At 40.9% G+C, this 22,577-nt stretch overlaps 1 protein-coding gene across 6 annotated transcripts in view; it reads right to left on the bottom strand.

The window, feature by feature from the left end:
• Positions 1-22,577, bottom strand: part of AKT3 (AKT serine/threonine kinase 3) — a 305,967-nt gene that overhangs the window by 6,455 nt on the left and 276,935 nt on the right. For all 6 annotated transcript variants that reach the window (XM_078440960.2, XM_078440956.2, XM_078440957.2 and 3 more), the window contains one exon: positions 4,007-4,109. In XM_078440960.2, the coding sequence (XP_078297086.1) occupies positions 4,007-4,109 (103 nt within the window). The remainder of the gene's footprint in view (positions 1-4,006; positions 4,110-22,577) is intronic.

The raw sequence follows: 22,577 nt of genomic DNA, 5'->3' as shown, positions 1-22,577 counted from the left end.
CTGACCAAGAAGCTGAGACGCCGGATTCAGATTATATTCTGGAAACTGTGCTGGGTCCCCCTCATTTTCTAAGTTCTAGAAATCAAGCCACAGAGGATGTGTTAACGACACGCTCTCAGCACGACCAGTGCCATGTGAGTCTGGAGTGTGGGGTGAGGCTGCAAGTTGAATCCTGGAGACACCTGGGCCTTGACCGCCAGGGCTTCTAAATCAAGTCAGTATGAAGAAAGGACTGATGGCCAGGGCAGCACCTGCCACAGAGCCTGAGGTTTAACTTACTCGTAGTCCTGGATTCGGGAGCTGGTCTGTGGGGTCCCTTCCACTCCCTGCATCATATTTTGGCCTCCCACAGTCCTCCCAGATTCATACCCACTCTTCTGCTGGGCGTTTACTGTACTGGGCCTGTCACCACGCTCCAAGCATGCATCACAGGACACAGAACACTACAGACCGGTTTGTGTGGCACTTCAGTAAAATCAAAGCTACGGCCATTCAAAGCTGCACAACTCAGGTGCTTTTCCCAAAGAGATGGCTTCTCAGGCACACAGCAGGGGAAAGTCGGGGCCCGGGAACATTAGCCAGCCCTGCATCCTCTTTCCCAGAGGGCAGAGTGACCCGCCCCTTTCCAGGGATGGGGTGGCAGAGTCAGGACGTGAACAGGGGCACGCCCAACCCCAGTCTCTTCTCATCCTTTACGGTTCCCTTTGCCTTGCGTTTCAGGCTCACCAGGCTCATCCTTGCTGGGACTGGACTCCCACCTTTGAAAGCAAAATATGTCCTCGTGGCTTTGCGTTTACAGACTGTCCCTATTTCTGTGACTTTCAAGACCACATACCTAGTTGTCTTAAAAGAGTCCACAAATTCCAAAGCTCTCTTTACTAGAGAAAACGGACTCGAAGAGGTGGTGGCTGACACAGAGACACGTTGGGACCTCACCTTCTAGGTTGCTGTGGGTATGACGTGGGGCGGCGAGAAGAAGCACAAAATCCTGGACGCGGGTGGAGGCCATCAGTATGATCCAGTATGATCTCTGGAAAGAGCTGGCCACCTTCTGGCCGGGAGCCTACCCTGCCTCCCACCATAATGCTTATTCATCATTTAGTCCCCTACTGTGACAGTATCATTATCAATGAGTTTCTTTATGTTTGTGATTGATTTATATATTTGGGTGCTTCCACGTTTGGAGCATAAATGTTTACAACTGTTAGGTTTTCTTGGTGGACAGACCACATAATTATGATATAATGCCCTTCTTCATCTCTTGTTACAGTCTTTATTTTAAAATCTAGATTGTCTGATATAAGTATGGCTACTCCAGCTTTCTTTTGGCGACCATTAGCATGATAGATGGTTCTCCATCCCCTTATTTTCAGGTGTCTTTAGGTCTAAAATGGGTCTCCTGTAAACAGCACAGAGATGGATCTTGTTTTCTTATCCTATGTCTTTTGATTGGAACTAGTTTAGCCCATTGACGCTTAGAGTGAAAGATATGAATTTATTGCCATTATGTTGCCTGTAGAGTTCATTCATTTAATATATGTTTACTGAGCACTGACACCAGGCCAAGTGCCCAGCTAGCAGCTGAGGCCAGCAGTGAATAAGAAACTAGGTCGTTCTTCTCAGGGTTACTGCTTTCTAGTTGGACATATAGACAGTAAACAAAGGAATAAACACATTAACTGGAAGACCATCAGCAATCGTCAACGTACAGCATCAAGGGGGGCAGGAGACGGTGTCCAACATGCTGCACCGTTCTTTAGATGGGAGGTTAAAGAAGGCTCTCTGACAAAGTGACCTTTAAGCTGAGATGTGAGGACAAGTAAGAGCTGTTCATGCACACGTCGAGGGAAAGAGCACCCCAGGCAGGACAACGCTTAGCACACCAGTGCTGAGGCACGGTAAAACACAGTGAGGCACGGCGTGCTCCAGGGGTGGCTGAACGCAGGGACGGGGGGCAAGATGGAGCAGGAGAAGGCCGGGATCAGACAGGCCTGTGGGAGCCAGTGGGATCAGTCGGATTTAGAGTACAGATTTAGGGAGCCACCAGAGGGTTGTGGGCAAGGGCAGGATGTGGTCTGATCACAGGTGACAGCATATCCAAATGATGAGGCCTAGCAAACGTTCTATGGCGGAAAGTGCTCACGGGCCCACCCGCCACCTCACTGGTGCTGCCCAGCATTTCAGACGAGTGGATTGCCTGCCACGGTCCACTCTGGGGCCAGTGGAATCGGTGCCACGGCCTGTGCCCACCATTCTGCTCACGCGGGCCCTGAGCTACCTGCCCACGACTGCACAGGGTGTCCAACATGGTCTTCAACTCTTACCATTGTAAGATCAAGACAGAACGGAAGCCCGTCGTCCCACTGGGGATATACCCTGAGAAGCACTTCAACATACTAATCTTTCACAACTTGGCCTGGGCCCCGGCAAGGCTGCTGACACTGACTGAGGGACTCGGGCAGCTCAATTTCTCTTTGGGTTGCAATTTCTTCCTTTATAAAATTAAAGTTAAGAGGTTCTTAACTTGCAGCAAATCTTAAGAAAGAAAAGCACACTTATGCGTATCATAAGTAATTATATTTTTCACTTCAGGGTGTGTTCACAGCCCCTTGTTGTCAGGCCCCGGGCCCGGGGCTGGAAACCCCAGACCATCAGGTGGCCACGTCCGCTGCTGGAAGAACACCGCGCCTCAACCTTCCCGCTCGCGGACCCTCGCTGTGAACAAGCACTTCCGCTACCCTGCCTTTCGCAAAGGAAAGAGGGGGGAAGAACAGTGGGAAGGGACCTAAAGGGAAGAGGAGGAGAGAAAACTACCACAAAGGGATTGTGAGCCAAGAGACATGTGACTGGAAGACATCTGGCTTTTCAAGCCTGCCCCTCACACTCAATTTTATCCTCGCTGCTGAGCTAATGACGACAGACACACAGTCCTTTGTCGGCATGAGAGTGTCTTGTCTGGAAGTTTTATCTGGTACCTTTCTTTCCTTGAAAGCCCACGTGTTTGGGATATTGATCGAAGAGTGTGCACATACTAGGGTCTGTGGAATGATCTTACGTGGTGCATGAATGTTTAGTTTTAACACACGTGTAATTCACTTTACTTGTATCAAAAAGTTACTAGCAAACAAAATTATGTGTTACAGATATTAGTGCTTAAGACAAAGCTAAATAAAAACAGGGTGATTCCATTTAGAGTGAATTTAGAACTATTAAGAACGCAGGAAACTAGAATTAGCACGATTCTGAGGGTGGTCTGGGAGTGAGCAGTTGGGGACGCACAGCAGGGTCTACCTCAGAATCCTCTCAGCGGATGGCAAGAGCGCGCTAGAATAGTAAGCAAGGGCTAAGTTGTCTATAATTTAGTCTGTAATTCTCAGGCTGCAATTTTTCTTTATGTAATTTTTCTGGCTCCCAAAAACGTTTCTCTCAGCTACTTCAGCTACGGTCTTTGGTATTTCCACTTCAGAACTCCATGTTCTTTTATGAGAGAAACAGAAAGAATGCACTCAAGCAGGGAAGGGACAGAGAGAGAGAGAGAGAGAGAGAGAGAGAAAGGAATCCCAAGCAGGCTCCTCACTGTCAGTACAAAGCCCAATGCGGGGCTCGAACTCAAGAACTGCGAGATCATGACCTGAGCTAAAATCAAAAGTTGGAGCCCCAGGGACTCCACATTCTTAAGTGGAATGGAGTAAGTCACTGTGGACTTTGATCTTGAAAATATCCGATAAGAAAATATCAGGGGCCCCCTGGGTGGCTGAGCTGGTTAAGCATCCAACTTCAGCTCGGGTCATGATCTCATGGTTCATGGATTCGAGCCCCATGTAGGACTCTGTGCTGACAGCTCAGCCTAGATCCTGCTTCAGATTCTGTATCTCCCTCTCTGTCTGCCCCTCCCCTGCTCATACTCTGTCTCTCTCAAAAATAAACATTAAAAAAAATTTTTTTTTAAAAAGTGGCTGTTTTCTTCAATTACAGTCAAACATTTTCAACTATTAGGTTTACTTACATTTTTCAGGTGGTGTTATTGTAATAGTCTGAGCTGTAAATTCTTCATCAAAATATCTGGTATCTGTCTCAGATGTTACTTGAGGCTTAAAAGGAGGTACAAGCTGCAAGAAGAAAGAACAAGAGTCCTGTTAACAGATTGCAATTTAGGAAAATTAATTTCTAGGATAAAATTAGGGAGCAAATAGTGAAGTGAACAGTGCCAGAGAGACCACACTCTGAGTCACTGTGTATGGGAGACGTGGCGTTCGGCTTCCCAGTCAACAGTCGGGAGCACAGAACAGGAGGTACTTGGTTGTTCTGTATAAAATTGGAGGGATTGTGTGAAATAGAACACATGAACACCAAAGAACAGGGTGCAAAGAGGATACTGAAAAGTCCTAGTTTTTCCCCCAGTAACAAACATGCACACAAACCATACAGATGTAAACCCCTGTAACAAAATGCAGGCTCTACCCAGTGCAGCAGAAGCACGACCTGCCCTCGGTTCTCTCGCTGGCGCCTGGCCCACCCGGCTGTATCATTAAGAACACAACCTAGTGACAGTTATTCCAGGTCACCGGGTGCTGCCCCTGTCCTTGGCACAGAATGACACCTGCTTACTTCAGATGGGCGTTACCTCCTGCCCCTGCCCTGGGACGGGGGTCTTGGTAGCCCCTGAAGTTAGGTGCAAACGTTGCATCCCTAGGTTGCATCAGATCCTTGCTGGGGACAGTGACCCAAGAGAGGGTCAAGAGTGATCACTCTAGGAACTGACAGAGCTGGATTCTTCTGCCTCAGACCTGCAGCAGGTGTGGCACTGGGGAAGCCTGGGGCTGCTGAAGGTCACAGAAGCCACAGAAGCCCAAGCCTCTGTGACCTCCACTGGCTGGGGTGTGACTCCTGCTTGTCGGGGCTCTGGCCTCACAGGAGAGTCTACAGATTTCTTGTTCACACAGGGAGTCCCAACCCAGGACCTGGAATCAGAGTACACGCTCTCACGAGTACCATTCAGAATACGAGATACTGCTTTTATTGTTTTTATTTTTTTAAGGTTTATTTTTATTTATTTTGAGAGAGAGAGAGAGACGGAGGGGGGGAGGGAATGGGGGAGGGGCAGAGAGAGAATCCAAAGCAGGCTCTGCCCCATCAGTACAGAGCCAGATGTAGGGCTCAGACTCACAAACCTCAAGATCATGACCTGAGTCAAAGTTAGATGCTTACCCGACTGAGCCACCCAGGCACCCCAGGAGACACTGCTTTTATAATAAAATTCCCGTGTGTACAGAAAAACAGGAAACAGAGTGATAGAAATCAATATGTTTTATACAAATTTTACGAAACACACAACTGGCTTTAACTCAGTGCATTTTCCCACTCTTACTGTCACCAAATTTATGTTAAATAGGCAAAAATCTTTAAATTATTCTCTAAACAGACTATGTTTTAAAACACCAGGGGCTGAGCAGAATTAAAAGCGCATTTTCAGAATGAAGGACCACACCTGTTTATGGCCCATGTAACAGAGCATTTTTAATCTCTTTTCTTCTTATCATTCCTTCTCTTTGCCCCCAGTGCACAGCCCTGGTTATTAGCAAGCACTTTTGGGGGGACGGACCTAATCCAGGTTCCACTCGTCACTGGCAGTGGCTTCGGAACAGCAGCCTGGTTTTCTTCCCACAGCCTTGATCTCACCTGGGCCAAGCTCCTCTGTCACATGCACCCTGCTCTGGGATGCTCCCCAGGCCACGCGGGCACTCGCTCCACTGACGGAAGTCTTCCCTCTTCCTCTCAGACTCAAGGGCGTTCTTACACACACGGGAACAGCAAAGGTGATCGGGATCAGAGAACTTGGGGCTTTCCTCTTTGAAGAAGGAGGGGTCACTGCCTCTACCTGCAGACAACTGGAGACTGGGGCTCTGGTTGAGTCACCATTTTCCAAATGCTCAAAAAATGGTTCCTCCACATCCTTCCAAGCAAAAATTCGCCACAAGAAACTCTTCTTGGCAGAGGTGGGTTTCTGGGCATGTGCCATTGGCTTTGCTAACCTCTGCCCACCCTTCCCAGCGGCCCCCCTCTGAGGGCAAAGACTGACCTTCTAGTTGGGAGAAAAGCTGCCAGCCTTTCAGGTGACAGCCAGAATGGTCACTCAAACAGTTTTCAAAGGTCACAGGAGGCTTAAGCTGGTCGCTGCTCAGATGTCCCAATGCTACAAAGGCTTACCTGGCCTCCTCTCCCAGGTGGCCGCCCTCCCGTCCCCTTCTATCCTCACACTGCTTCATTTTCCTCCAAATGGTGTTTCAGCACCTGACTCAATACACCTACGCACACACATGCAAAACAGACTTACGTTTGTTTACCGTCACTGCCATTACACCTTCTCCCAATAAAACAGAAGCTCCGTGAGGGTGAGGGCTGACTGACACACAATAAACTGTACATGTCAGGAGTGTACAAAGTGACATGTTTTGACACGTGTACTCACCCAAGAAACTATGACCAAAATCAAGATGGAGAAACGTTTGTTTTCTCACGAGCCCGTTGTGAGCTCTCTCTCCCTCCTCCGTCCCTGCAGGCAATGACTGACACGCTTTGTGCCATGATTGATTTGTTTGTATTTTCAGGACTTGTATGTAAATGGAATCGTATAGCATGTATCCTTTCTCTGATTTTTTTCAGTTAGCACCATTATTTTGACGTCCGTCTATGTGACTTCATGTGTCAACAGCTCATCCACTGCATGGCTGGGTGACGTTCCGTCATACAGGTGTACCCGCCATCTGTTTACCCATCACCTGTCAGTGGACATCTGGGTTGCTTCCAGTTTGGGGCTATTACAGATAAAGCTGCTAGGACTCTTGAGGTCCAAGTCTTTGTACAGAGATGAGATTTCATTCATTTTGGACACATACCAAAGAGTGGAATGGCTGGGTCACATGCTAGATGTACATTTAACTGTTTAAGAAACTGCCAAACTGTTTTCGCAAAGCGGTCGCTTCATGTTATGTTACTACCACCAGTGGATCAAAGTTCCACTATGTTCTTGCCACTACTGGTTCGGTTGGTCTCTTCAGTAAAAGACATTTGGATGTGCGGTGGTATTTCACTATGGTTTTAATGTATTTATTTCCCTAATGAATAATCGTATTTTTCATGAATTTGTAACTTCTTTGGTGAAGCGTCTGTTTAATATTTGCCCCACTCCCCTTTTTGTCATGAAATGCAGAGTTTTGTTTTTTTTTTACACACAATCTGCGTGTATGTCTTTAATCAGATTTACGATTTGCATATATTCTTCCAGTTTGTGACTTTTCCTGTCATTCTCTTAACAGTACCTCCTGAAGAACACACATTCCTAATGATGCTGTCTGATTTGTCAGTTTTTCTTTGTGGATCACACACCACTCTCATCTACGAAGTCTCTGTGTAACTTAACACTGCAAAGGTTTTCTCCTGTATATTCTTCTAGAAGGCTCTACCTTTAGGCCTATGATCTGTTTTGAGTTAATTTTGTATATGCTGCAAATTCTTTTTTAAAAAAGTATGTATGTGCATTTTACCATCACAATTTGTTGGACTGAGTGATCTTTGCACGTCTATTCCAGGTCAATTAACCAGTTATGCATGGGTCTAGATTTCTAGATTCTCTGTGGGCAAATAAAGATGTTATCTGTCCAGAACAAACTGTCCTGATTCCTGTAACTTAGTAAGTCTTGAAGCTGGGCAATGTAAGCTTTCCAACTTTCTTTTTTGTCAAAATTGTTCTGGCTATTCTAAGTCCTTGGCATTCCAGATGAATTTTAGAATGAACCTAACAATTTCTACAAAACAGCTTGCTAGCATATTGATTAAGATTGTGTTGAATTCATGTATTAATTTTGAGAGAACTATCATCTTAAAAATACTGAGTCTTCTAAATCATGAATGCATTAGATGTCTCCCCTGCTGTATATTGTCTTTAATTTCCTTACAATATTTTTTAGTTTGCAGTATGAAGGGCTTTCATCTTTGTCAGAAGTATCCCTAAGTACTTCATATTTCTGTTGCAGTCATAAGTGACATTAATTTCCATTTTGGATTGTCCGTTGCTGCTGTATACATTTAGTTATTTTTGTATTGTGCAATCTTTTGTATATTTAGCTTGTATCAAACAACTAATGAGTTAAACTTTAGTAGTTTTTTTATAGATTCCATCTGATTTTCTATATAGGTAATAGTGTTGTCCCTGAATAAGACAGACTTACTTCTTTCTTTCCAATCTGAATGCATTTTATTTCTTTTTCTTTACTTCTTTTCCTGCCCTGGCCAGAAACTCCAGTACAATGTTGAACAGAGTGAACATCTTCACTTTGTGAAAATCACTCAGTCTTTCCCCACTAGGATATTAGTGATAAGTTTTCCTTAGATGTCCTTTATGAGGGCAGAGAAGTTTCCAGTTCCTGGTTTACTGGGAGCATTTTTGTTGGTTTGCTTTGTGTTTAAATCAGATGGATGTTGGATTTTCTCGAATGCTTTTTTTTCCCTGCATCCAGTGAGATAACCATGTGTATTTCTTAGTTATTGTTAATATGGTAAATTTCAGTAGTTGGTTTTTAAATGTTAAACCAACTCTGTATTTCTAGTATAAATCCTATTTGGTGATGATGTGCTATTCTTGTATGTATTGCTGGATTTGATTTGCTAAAATTACATTAAGTATTTTTGTATATAATTTCATTAAGGAAATTGTTCTATAGCTTTCTTTTTTTGTATTACCTTTGCCTGCATTTGGTATCAGGTTAAGCTAAACTACTAGAATGAACTGGGAAATACTGCCTTATTGCTCCAGAGAATTGAAGATTTGCATAGAATTGATACTATTCCTCATGTAAATGTTTGGGAGAATTCACTGGTGAAACCAAATGGTTTGGGAGTCTTTTGTGGGAAAAATTTTAACTACAAATGTAATTTCTTTAACAGGTACAAGGCTATTCATGATATCTATTTCTTCTTGGTAATTTGTGTCTTTCAAGAGATTTGTCCATTTCAGCAAAACTGTTGGTTTTATGGACATGAAGATTTTCATACTATTTCCTGTTATCCATTTAATACCCATAAAGTCTATAGTGAAGCCACCCCTCTCATTCATGATATTCATAACTTGTCTTCCTGCTTTTCTGTTCACTTTGGTTAGAAATTTCTCAATTTTGTTAATCTTCTCAAAGAACCAGTTTTCTTTTCATTGATTTTATTTTTTTTTTGTTTATTTTTTTTTTATTTCACTGACTGCTGCCCCAATCTTTATAATTTCCTTTCTTCTGTGTAATGGAGTTTAATTTGTTCTTTTTTTCTAGTTTCTTAAGGTGGAAGATAAGGTCACTGATCTTGGACCTTTCTTCCTTTCAAATGCAGTCCTTCAGTGCTACAAATTTCCCTTGAGGTATTACGTTAGCTATCCCACAGCAGAACAAGCTTTGTTTTCATTTTTAGTCCGTTCAAAATCCTTTCTAATTTCCCTTTTGATTTCTTTGTTTGACCCACAGATTATTGAAAATTGTGCTGAGTTTCCAAATACTTGAGGATTTTCCACGTATCTCTGTTTTGATTTGTTTTTATTCTCTTTTCATGCTTTAAAACTATTTGAATCCTTTAAGATTTATAGAGTTGTTCTGCTCAATGGCAAACGATCTATGTGATCTTGAGGAGAATGAATACTGTTCTGTTGCCGGATGGGGTTCTGTGCCAGTTAGATTAAGTTGGTGGATGGGATTGCTAAACTCTTTCATAACCTAACGATTTTCTCTCTGCTGCTTGTATCAATTATTTGAAAACAGGCATTGACATGCCCAACTATAATGTGGATTTACTTGTTTTTTCTTTCAGTTCTATTAATTTTTGTTTTATGTATTTTAAGTTTTGTTATTAGATGCAAAAATAATTAAGGTTTTTTACATCCTCTTGATGAACTGATCCCTATATCATGATGAAACAATCCTCCTCATCTCCGATAACATTGCCTTGAAATCTTCTTCATGGGATACTGATACAGCCACTCTAGTTCTTGATTAGTATAAGCATGGTACATGGTTTCCCATCCTTTTATCTTTATCTATTTGTAATTTACATTTAGATGGGTTTCTTGTAGGCAGCATACAGGTGATTCTTGCTTTCTGTCCAACCTGACAATCTCTTTTAATTGTGGCATTTAGACCATCTGCCCTCAGTGTGACTCCTGATACGGTTGAGGTTAAATCTACCATCTTGCTAGTTGTTTCGTACTTGTCTCATCTGCGACTTGGTTTTGCAGTGGTGCCACACCCCCAGTTCCTAGAACAGCGCTTGCCACTTAGTGGCACGAGTAAACGAACACATCGATCTTGGGGCTGGAGGGAGCTGTCAGAGAGCATGCAGTCTACCCTTGTAGAAATGAGGAGATTGAAGCACACTTAGTAAAATGACTTGCTGAAGATGACACAAGTAACAACCAGAGCAGCAAACCCTCCCTCTCCCAATCCCAAGCTTTCTCTACCGCGGCGCCTGGAGAGACACGGCATGAAAACGCCTTTGCCTTTGACTGCTTCTCTGGACATCAGTCAAAGTCAAGACATTCGTGCTGGGAGCGTATTTCCTCCCCTCAACTCACACACAGTAGCAGAAGAGGACCCAGTAAAATAGAAACATCCACACAGGGAAGCGAGAACCCTATAGGGAAAGGGATGAGAGAGAACATGCAAAGAACCACCACAGGCCCCAACAGAGGTGCTACCACGCAAATCTGGGGACACCAAGCCGCGGTTTCCTCAGAGCTCCAGGGCAGATGTTCACTCTAAACCACTGAACACATTTCAAATATTTAATTCTTCTGGGCTGAATTGTGCCCCCTCCCCCACATCCAGATGTTGGGAGTCCTAATCCCCAGGGGCCATGCTGGGAGAGGTGGCCTTTCAAGAGATGACTCCATTAGAACAAGGTGTCAGTGTGGGCCTCAGTCCAACCTGACAGGTGTCCTTGCAGGAAGAGGAAATGTGGACACACACAGAGACTCCGGAGGCACGCACAGGAAGAGGAAAGACCACGTGAGGATGAGCAGGTAAGGTGGCCATTCACAAGCCAAGGAAAGAGGCTTCAGAAGAAAGCAACCAACCCTGCCAGTCTCCTGATCTTGGACGTCCAGCCCCCAGAACTTCAGGAAAACCAACTTCCATGAAGTCACCCAGTCCGTGGTACTTTGTCATAGCAGTCCTAGCAGATGATCACATCCCATTTTATTTTTGCCTTTAAACCAGTATCATCTTAATTTTCCCTCCCTCACTCAGGACATATTCTCAAAACACTCCTGTGTCAACTGCAAACTCTCGTTTAGGAACGCGAAAGTACAGGCCAAGTCCAGAAACACTCAACTCTACACCTCAGCTACCTACTCGATGGATGGCCGCGATGTCATGAACTGCAAACTTGACCTATTTTCCCAACAAACGTGATAAACCTAGGACATCTCTTTCTTTGAAAGCTAGTCTGTTTTCAGGATACGTAGTTCCGGACAATGTAAACACGAAGATCGCAGTGCTGGCTTCTGGACTTTGCTTGCAATTTACTGCAAAGGCATCATCAGGGTGCATTTACTTGTCCAGCCTCAAGACCACAGAGAGGCAGCAATGCTGCAGCCCCTAACTACTCCCACGCTACTCCTCTACCAGAGTTACAAGTTACCAAGTCATGCTATCATCTGCAATGTTTCTAAAGCACTGTGTAGGTTTTTGGCATAAATGAAAGAACAGAGAGAAAACATGTCCCTGAACTTATTATAGTAAGTCATAGTCCCCACTCGTGGTGTGGCTGGAATGACAGCCGGGGAGTACAGACACCACGGTCTCTTAGGGTCAGTGTCCTCTACCCTTCCCCAGCAACCAATCAATTGTTACCATACGCTTTCTGTGCTCTTCCTTCTGTCTTCAGCGTAGGCGCTCTAGAAATACAAAGCAGGGCTTGAAACTTGCAGGAAAAATGGATACAGTGACTACGGAACCCTAATTGTCATCCTATTTGAATACTATGGTTATGTCCACCACTCTGATATGGATCAAAAAAGACTATGAACACAGATACTAGCAACAAAAACTGCCAACACTTTGGGGCACCTGAGAGACTCAGTCGGTTGGGCATCTGGCTCTTGGTTTTGGCTGAGGCCAGGATCTCACAGTTTGGGGGATCAGGCCCCACATCGGGCTCTACACTGACAACACAGAGCCTGCTTGGGATTCTCTCTCTCCCTCTCTCCCTACCCCTCTCCCACTGAGGCATGTGCTCTCTTTCTCAAAATAAATAAATAAATAAATAAATAAAAAACATTAAAAAAAAAAAAGTGGAGGACAATTTAAAAAAAAAAACGCTAACGCTACTGGATGCTTAGATATGCCATAGACAATAATCTAAGGCTTTATCTCTTTAAAACAATTCAAGAGAGTAACTAAGCTTAGGTAGGTTTATTTAATCTCTGTTGTCCTAAAAAACTGGTTTTATGCTGTGTGTGTATGTGAATGTGCACACACCCAGGAGAAGTGGGAATATGAAAAAGAGGAATTTATTTCTAACAAAACTAATAAATCTTTGGCAAACGTTATTTAACTACGTCATCTGCTAAGCTTTACAATACCAACAAACATTTCTTGACAGGTGACCAGAAACTCAAATAACTCATTAAATAATGAGAAGACAGAGTTGGAGATGGGCACAGCAGCTTCAAGTGGGGAGAGTGAAAGACGGGGAACCCCACGTTCTGCGTCTAGTGCGCCCACGTGTCCGGCTGACTCCCGAACCGCATTTGCACAGGGCAGACTCCAAGCTCCCCAGGGAAGTCTAAATAAGCCAACGTAAAATTTTGACGCTCCCTGTGGAGGACACAGACGTTGCCGTTTCAGTTCGGCCATGACAAACTGCCTACAAATACAAAAACTCAAAATTCTTTGCTGTAATCTAACAGGATTCAGAGGCGCTACTGTGTGTCAGTCACAGTGTCCAGGACATAGTCCAGACTGACGCCACATCAAAAGAAACAGGGGAAGACGACACACCCACCACAAAGAGACAATCAGGGAGACGATGTGAACAAGGCCTGGACTCTGTTGGCAGATGTGAATTTTCAAGCAGATTTTACAACTATGCTCAATGATAAAATATGTTCCTAATGAATAAAGAGATGGAGAAATGGAAACTATTAAAAAAAGGGAATCAAATGGAAAATCTAAAACAGAAAAATACGACCTCTGAAATAAGAAATTCACTGTGTGGGCTTAGAGCAACTTAAAGATTTGAGGAAGGTCGGTAACCTGGAAGATTTATCAATAGAAATTTTTCAGTCTGCAGAGCACAGGAAGAAATTAGAAAAAAATGAACACAATTTCAAAGACCAATGGGATAATGTCAAAGGGCGAAATGTATGTGTAATTGGAATTATAAAGGGAGAGGGGACAGTAAAACAAAATATATATTTCTAGGAATAATGGCTAAATTCTTCCACTGTTAGTGAAAGGTTCAGAAAGCTCAGAGAACTCCATGTAGAATAAATATAAAGGAACCCTCACCTACACACATTATAATCTTAAATCTGAAGTCTGTCAGTCAGGGTTCGAGCAGAGAAGCAGAAACACGTGTGTGTGTGTGTATGTATGTGTGTGTGTGTGTGTGTGTCCATGAGAGAGAGAGAAAGACTGAGGAAGAAAGAGAAGGACAGAGAGGGACATAGGAAGAAGAGGGAGGACGAGAAGGAAGGAGGATGGGCCAGAGGGAGAGAGCTGGTCATGCAGTCTCTGTGAGGCTGCTGTCTTCACGTTCAAGGACACGTGGAGCTTGGCATCCGTAGGGCAGGGGGTGGGAGGGGAGGATGCGTGTAAAGCAGGGAGAAGAACACAGCGAAACCCAGAAGCAGGAACTGGAGCCCACAGGACAGACTGAAACCCATGCCACTTCTTACTGTCTCTGACCTTGGCACAGATGTCCCACGCAAGCTGGGGACCTGCAATGGCAACACACACGCTGGCCCAGCAGTGGGAAAGCTAACTGGTTTGCAGGGGAACAGGGAACAGAGGCAGGCGAGGTGAGCAAACAGACCAGCAAGAACATTAGGAGCTACAAGTCCCTGCTGCTTCACTTCTGCCCCCCGCACCCCGAATCTCACAGGAGAGTCTCATACGACAAAAGGAATTCTGGAAAACGTAGCTTGGCCTAGTCAGACTGATTTATTCTAAAGCCATCACACAAACGAAAATACCTTGCAAGCAGCCGGTGAGATGTGACACATAATTTACAAGGGAAAAGGTAACTGAATAAGCACTCACAAAACTACCAACTCACAATTTTATATCCAGTGAAAATATCCTGAGTGTGAAGGCAAAATAAAGACATCATCAGATAAAAGAAAACAAATTCCTTGCCAGCCAACTTGCACTACAAGAAATGGGGGAAGTTCCTTCGGCTGAGGGGGGGATGTACCAGAAAGGAACCTGGGCCTCCAAAGAGGAATGAAGAGATACGGGCGCTCACTCTGCATTTAGACGATGGTGACCATGACCGCAAGTACACCAACACCCGCTCACGTGTACACATTACGGGTGAATCACGGCTCAGTAAAACAGATTACTTTCTAATTTTAAAAGAAGAATGAAGAGCATTTGAAGTGGTAAACATGTAAAAAAAAGAAAATACTAAAGTTCTAACTTCGCAACTGGACAGAGATGAAGGGTAATGTTCAAGAGGGAACACGGACGTTTCCTGAAGGAACCAGAGACTTACAATCGATACGGAAAATCTGCACAGGCCCTTCCAGAAGAGGTCTTACTTCATGCAGGCCTTGCTCTGCTCCTCACACTAAGTACCATATAAATTACTCATTTAAACAGCTGCCATTTCACTGAAATGAGTATCAAAGAGGTGATCAAAACAAACTATCAAGTACTTAAGTTACACTCTAGAAAGCAAGTTTTCCCTTCTTTTCTGTAGGAAACCTCTGGAAAGTCAGTACAAATGTAGTAAGTAGGAGGCAGATCAAAATGAAGATCTTAGTAAAATCAAAATGAGCCACAGATTCCAAATCAATCTTCCCTGAAAACCTCTTGGTCGTCACTTCACCATTCTGTATCAGTATTTTCCCTTTATGAAGAATAAAACCTCAGCACACCGCATGAACTTCTGGAATCTCCTGCCTCAGCTTCTGGCCGGGGCCCCTGCCCTGTCAGCAGTGAGGCTTCCCTCCGTGCCCTCCCCTCCCCATACAAGGCACGCCTCTCCTCAGGGGCCTACGGTGGGGTGGGCCGCACACATTCTCACTCAAAGAGGCCAGGCCTCCCGCGGTAAAGGCAGGGCCCGCAGGCAGACACCACCACCCTGGCTTCAGGACCAAACATTTACGAACACCTTTGCTTCCGCGGTATTCCCACTTCTTCCCATGACTGTCACCACGCAGCTGCCCCGCCTCTTCCGTGAAGACTAACCCGCCGGCGAGGCTTCGCAGATCTTGCTTTTTTCTTATATCTTACTTTCCCCTGTATTTATTAATCTCACACCTCACAATGTACCCACTGTACGTCTTACTGTCGGTACACACACTTACTTTTTTCTACACAGCTCCACTTTCAGGGCCCTGGCTGCATTCTCCCCCCAGGTACATAAGCAAAACAAAAGCGAAAAAACAGATCTAACCCATTCTGTGGGCGGTTTTCCATTTAGCTCTCGCACCCTCTTTACTCCTCCATTTTCTTGAGTAGGACCGCGCTTGGCGCTTCCGTTTCTTTCCCTTCCACCCGACTTACAAAATTGAAAAAGAACTATCTTGAGCATAAAGGAAAGAATATAAAATGACAACCAGATGCAACACATGTTGACATTGTGTCAAATGTACTTTCAGACTTTTGTATTTTTAATACCTAAAGCACAGACACAGCTCAATACCTATTGCTTTCCCCTCACTAATACCCATTTTTAATTCCCCCCAATTACAATTATGTTCGATTCAAGCAAATATTGTGGTGGAGCTCCTTTGTGTCATTTGCATGCAAATTCCTATACTTTTCTCCCAATTATGTCGCAGATACAATTTTCTTTAGTTCGTTTTCAGTTATTGTAATAATGGTATCATTCCCTAGGCATCTTATGTGACCTGACTTTTTATGTTTATATATTTTTGACTATCAATATTGAATGCTGAATAAGCCCAATTTACTCATTTTTTATTCAGTACAGTATTCCACTATAAGAACAGGACAAACTTTAATTATTACATATTCCACCATTAACGTTCTATTAAGTTATTTTGTCCTTTAAAAGTCACATATCCCTTATTTCTTTTTCTTATTATGTTGGTTAGAATCTATAATAAAAACTGCCTAGAATGTGATATTGGTGGATACCTTTTTCTTACGTTTAAAGAAAATATTTATAATATTCAAACATTAAGTATAATGTTTGTAGAAAAAAAAATTTTTAACATTTATTTTGAGAGAGAGAGCACGTGTGCTTGAGCAGAGCTCAATCTCCCCAACTGTGAGATCATGACCTGAGTCGAAATCAAGAGTCAGATGCTTAACCGACTGAGCCACCCAGGTGCCCTAACTATAGAAAAATTTTTGATAAAAACTTAAAGAAGGTTCATGTTATTTCTATGTTACTAAAAGTGTTTTAAATATATTTTTAAAAACCATGAGTATGTTCTACTTTCATTTTATGACAAGTTTTTCTATAAAGTTTGAGATGGTCATGTGGATTTCTCCCTTAATCTCTAAATGTGGTGAATAACATTAATTTTTTCTAATATAATCACATTTCTAGAACAAATCTAACATGGACATCAGAACATACATATTATTTGCATTGTTGGAAATAATTGCTCAGTAGTTTATTTAGAATATTTATATCCCTGTTCATAAATAGCTTATTATTTTTCTTTCTTGTAATAGTTTTATCAGGGTTTGGGATCAAAGTTACAAGATAAGTTTGAGAAGCATATAACCTCCTCCCCTCTCTTCCTTCAGAACAGATTGTATAAAATTTTTCTAATGATAGGGATTATCTTATCTTTGAATGTTTGATGGAGATTACCTGAAAAATTCGTCTGGGTTTGTACTGGTGTTTTTTATTGGGGTAAAAACACTGGAGCTGGAGAAGTGACAGACTGTAAACTAATTTAACAATTAGGTATTTTCACACTTTTCTTGAGTGAGTCAGCTGGTAATTTTAAGCTTGCCTGAAATTATCCATAAACTCTCTTTTTAAAAAACAGGATAGGGGTGCCTGGGTGGCTCAGTCAGTTAAGTGTCCAGTTCTCAGTTTTGGCTCAGGTCATGATCTCGAGGTTCATGGAATCAAGACCTGCGTGGGGCTCCGTGCTGTTGCGCAGATTCTCTTTCTTCCTTTCTGCCCCTCCCCTCCTCACGCATATGCACGCACTTTCTCTCAAAATAATAAACTTAAAAAATATATATATACACACTTAAACTTAAAAGCATATATATATATATATATATATATATATATATATATATATACACACACACACACACATTCATGGTAGTTATATTACATTTTCATTGCAATATATTTCTGTATCTCATTTTCATTCCTAATATTTTTTATTAATTTTGAGCTCTGTCTGCTTTACTAGTCTTATATATAACTGCATTTTCCTGATGTTTTCAATTGTTTCTATTTATTCATTTGTACTTCTACATTTACTGTGTGCTTCTACTTACTTTCACCATGATGATTCTGTTGCTGAATTTCTTTCCCTCATTTGGAAGCTTAGCTAATTAATTTTTGATCTTTCTATTTTACTTGCCCACTCCCACCCCAGTACAAGTATTTAAGAACTGCCTTGATTACCTTTCACAAATTTCACTGTCCTTCTAACTCCAATATTTTCTGATTTTCAATGTAACTACTTCTTAGTCTGTGAATTATATTAAAGTTCATTTTAAGAGTTTCAAATATTTGAAGTTTAGAGAAGTATTTCTTTGCTGGTTACTCCTAATTTTACTGATCACAGAATATGGTCTGAGTTATATATAGTTCCTTTCTTTTCCACTGAGGTTTGATTTAGTGCCTCAAAAGAAATGCATGTTCTAAACTACAGACCAATAGGGGCGCCTGGGGGGCTCAGTTGGCTGAGCAACCGACTTCGGCTCAGGTCATGATCTCCTGGTTCATGAGTTCGAGCCCCGCAGCCGGGTTCTGTGCTGACAGCTCAGAGCACGGAGCCTGCTTCGGATTCTGTGTGTGTGTGTGTGTGTCTCTCTCTCCACCACCCTCCCCCACTCATACTCTCTTTCAAAAATAAACATTAAAAAGAGTAAAATAAATAAACTACAGACCGATATCCCCATGATCACTGATGCAAAAATCCTCAACAAAATAGAAGCAAAATGAATGCAGCGGCATATTCCAAGACCTGCACTCGTGACCACCGTCCTAAGGATTGCACCGAATCTGCAACGTCGCTGTGACTAGAACTGCCATCTCAATAGTAAGTCTCCAAGCCACAAACATGGGGTGTCTCTCCGGTGGTCATGTCTTTTCATCTGTTTCAGCAATGTTGTAGCTGGCAGCATACAAGTCTTGCACCTCCGTGATTATATTTATTCTTAAATACTCTACTCTTTTTGCTGCTACTTTAAATGGAACTGTTTTCTTAATTTGCTTTCCAGATTGTTCATAGCTAATGTATACAAATATAATATATTTTGTCTGATTTCATATCCTGCAACTTTGCCGACTCTGTTTATTAGCTTTAAGAGGTTTTGTGTGTGTGAATGTGTGTGTTTGTTGGGTTTTTCTACATCTGTGAAGAGAGATGATTTAACTACTTCTTTTCCAATTTGATTGCTTTCTATTTCCTGTTCTAACTGCTCTGACTACAACTTCCAGTATTATGTTGAACAGAAGTGTCACAAATGGGCATTCTTGTTCTCTTCCTTATTTTAGGTGAAAAGCTTTCAGTCTTTCACCACTGAGTATGATGTCAGCTGTGGGTTCATCTATGGCCTTTATCATTTGAGCAAGTTTCCTTCTATTCCTAGTTTTCTGAGGTTGTTTTTTTTAATCAGCAAAGGGTGTTGACTTTTGTCAAATTCTTTTTATGCACCAAGATGATCATGTGGATTTTCTTTATTCTATTAATGTGGGATGTTAAAATGATTAATTTTAGTCTGTTGAACTGTCCTTGCATTCCATAAAACTCACTTGATCATGCTGTACAATCCTTTCAATATGCTACTAATTGGTTTGCTAGTATCTTAACTGAGGAATTTTGTATCTATATTAGGGATATTTGTCTCTAGTCTTCTTTTCTTGCAATGTCTTTGTGTGGCTTTGGAATCAGGGTAATGCTGGCCTCATAGAATGAGTTAATAAGTATTCACTCCTTCAATTTCTTGGAGGAGTTTGAGAAGAACGGGTGTTATTTCTTCTCTAAATATTTGATAGAATTCTCTAGTGAAGCCATCTGGTCTTGGGCTTTTCTTTGTTGGGAGTTTTTTGATTACTGATTTAATTGCCTTATTAGTTGTAACTTTATTCCGATTTCCTATTTCTTCTTGACTCATTTTGGTAATTTGTATGTTTTTAGAAATTTTTCCATTTCATACAGGTTTTCTACTTTTTATGTGTACATCTGTTCAGAGTATTCTCCTACAATCCTTTTTATTTCTATAAAGTCAGTAGTAATATCTTTCACTTGTGATTTTAGTACTTTTCTTTTTTTCCTTAGTCAATCTAACTGAAAGTTTGTCAATTTTATCTTTGCAAATAATCAACTTTTGTTTTTTTTTAATTTCTCTATTGTTTTTCTATTTATTTCATTTCTTTCCACTCTAATCTTTATGCCAAAAATTGGCTAACCTAGATGAAATGATGAGGTAAATTCATCAAGAAGACACAACAATCTTAAATTTGGGAGCACCTAAAAGCAGAACTTTAAGATTAAAATAAAGGAAAGGTGATAAAACTAAAAGACAAATAGTCAAAGCCACAATTATAGTTGAGGATTTTCATCCCCTTCTCTTAATAACTGGTAAAAGCAAGCCATTAAACATTCAGTAAGGATATAGAAGACTTATCATTAGTTCACTTGACTTAATTGACATTTATAAAACACCATATATAATAAGAGAATATTCTTTCCAAATCCACACAAAGCATTCATCGATATAAACCATAATTTATTTCATAAAACAATCTCAAAAAATTTAAAAGATTTAAAATATACAAAGGATGTTCTTTAAAAACAAGATAATTAAGCTAGATATTAAAACAGAAAGATAGCTGAAAAATCGACAAACACTGTAAATCAAACAATGCACTTCAAGAACCCATATGGCCAAAGAAGAAATCCTAAGGGAAATTAGAAAGCATTTTTAAATGAACAGCAAGTCACACTATCATGTAACACAACTTGCTGGAGTGTTCAGAAGTAAATAGATAGCACAGCCACTGTGTTAGAAAAGAACAAAAGACTCAAATCTAAGTTTTCAACTGAATAAACTAGAAAAAGAAGAACTGATTTAAAAAACAAGCTGAAATGGAAAAAAAAATCAAGACAATAAGTGATCAACTCAATGTCAATTATTTCAACAATTAGATAAAGTTTTAAAACTTCTTGAAACACATACAAGCTACTAAATTTCATTCAAAGGAAATGAGTAACTGGAAGTGTCCTACATCCATTAAAGAGACAATTTCTGTAGTCTGGGCTTGGATGGATTCAACAGGACATTCTATCAAACATTTATAGAAGAAATATACCAATTCTGTGCAAAATCTTTCATAAAATAGAAGAGAGGGAAACACCACTCACTTTTGGTGTCAAGCATTATCCTGATTCTAAAATCAGGCAGGTAGTAACAATAAAAAAAGTACAGCCCACAATTTAATATATAAAAAGTCCTTGACAAAATACAAGCAAAAGAAATTTAGCAATATATAAAAAGTATATATACCATGACTGAGGTTAATCTGAGGCACACAGTATAGAGGCAATATTCAAAAATCAACATGATTCACCATATTAACAAATTAAAACAGAATACCACATGATTGTGTCAGTGAATGCAGAAAAAAGCGTTTGACAAGATCCAGTGTCCATTCATAATAACAATGTTCAGAAAATAGGAATAGTTGAAAATTTTGTCAGTCTGAGAGATGGTGTACATTTAAAAACCTACAACTAATATCGTGTGAATGCTATTTCCCTAATATTAGTAATAATTAAATGTCTGTTCTCACCATTTCTATACTACATTGTTCTGGCAATCCTAACTAGTGAAATAATGCAAGAAAAAAAGAAAAGGCAAACAAATTGAAAAATCTCCTAAAAAAAGGTGTTAGCCCTAGCAAGTAAGTTTGGCATAAAAAACTACCCTGATAAACACATACAACTTCGAAAAACCTATTTACCTCAGTTTCTTCAGTTTCTTTTACCCAGTACATAATGTCTGGCTCTCAATACAAGGCATACTAAAAGATAAAAAAAACCAAACCAAACCGAACCAAAACCCAGTTTCAAGGTAAAGAGCAGGCACCAGAAAGTCTCAGATATGGCACAGACGTTGGAACTCACCAGACCAGGAATTTAAATCATCTATGAAAGCATAGTAAGGGTCTTAATGGAAAAAATATACTACATTCAAGAACATATGGGTAAGGTAAATAAATAAATGAATTCTCAGAGAAAGAATAAAAAGGAAATGCTAGAAATAAAAAACACCATCACAGAAATTTAGAATACCTTTGGTGGCTCAATCATAATCAGGGCATAGCCAAGGAAAGAATCAGTGAGTTTGAAGAACTGTTAATAGAAACTTCTGAAAGAGAAGTAAGAGTAACAAAGAATGGAATATCCAAGAATTGTGAAATAATTATAAAATGTATATGTAATGGGAATATGAGGTGAAGAGAGAGAGTGAAAACAGCAGAAATATCTGAAGCAATAATGACTGAAAATTTTACAAAATTAGTGCTAGACATCAATATCTTAGAAGTTCAGAGAATATCATTCAAGATAAAGACCCCAAAAGCTACACCTAGCCATATCCTATTCAAAGTACAAAAAATCAAAGACAAGGATGAAATCTTGAGAGAAGCCAGAAACACACACACACACACACACACACACACACACACACACTCCAAAAACCTTATTTATCTATAGAGGCTCAAATACAAGAATTAACAATGGATTTCTCTTCAGTAACCATGCAAGTAAGAAAAATAAATGCAGTAAAACACTTACTGCTGAAAGACAAAACCACTGACCTAGAAGTCTGTATCCAGCAAGATTATCCTTCAAAATAAGGAATAATAAAGACTTTCCCAAACAAAACTTGAGGCAAGGCATCACCAACAGACCTACCTTGCAAGAAATGTTACCAAAAAAAAAAAAAAAAAAAAATTTCATCCAAAAGAAAGAAAATGATATAGGACAGAAAGTTAGTTCAACAGAAAGAAAGGAGGAATGCTAGAAAAGGAACCAACAAAGGTAAAATAAAATCCTGTTTTCCCCTTATTCTTGATCTAACAGAGAACAGTTTGTAGAAATAATAATGCAACAATGTATACAATAATTATAGTTTATG

This window comes from Panthera onca, chromosome F1, assembly GCF_046562875.1.
Source record: "Panthera onca isolate mPanOnc1 chromosome F1, mPanOnc1 haplotype 2, whole genome shotgun sequence".
Taxonomy (NCBI): Eukaryota; Metazoa; Chordata; class Mammalia; order Carnivora; family Felidae; genus Panthera; species Panthera onca.
The sequence above is the reverse complement of the archived record's forward strand: the minus strand, read 5'-3'. Positions and strand labels throughout refer to the sequence as shown.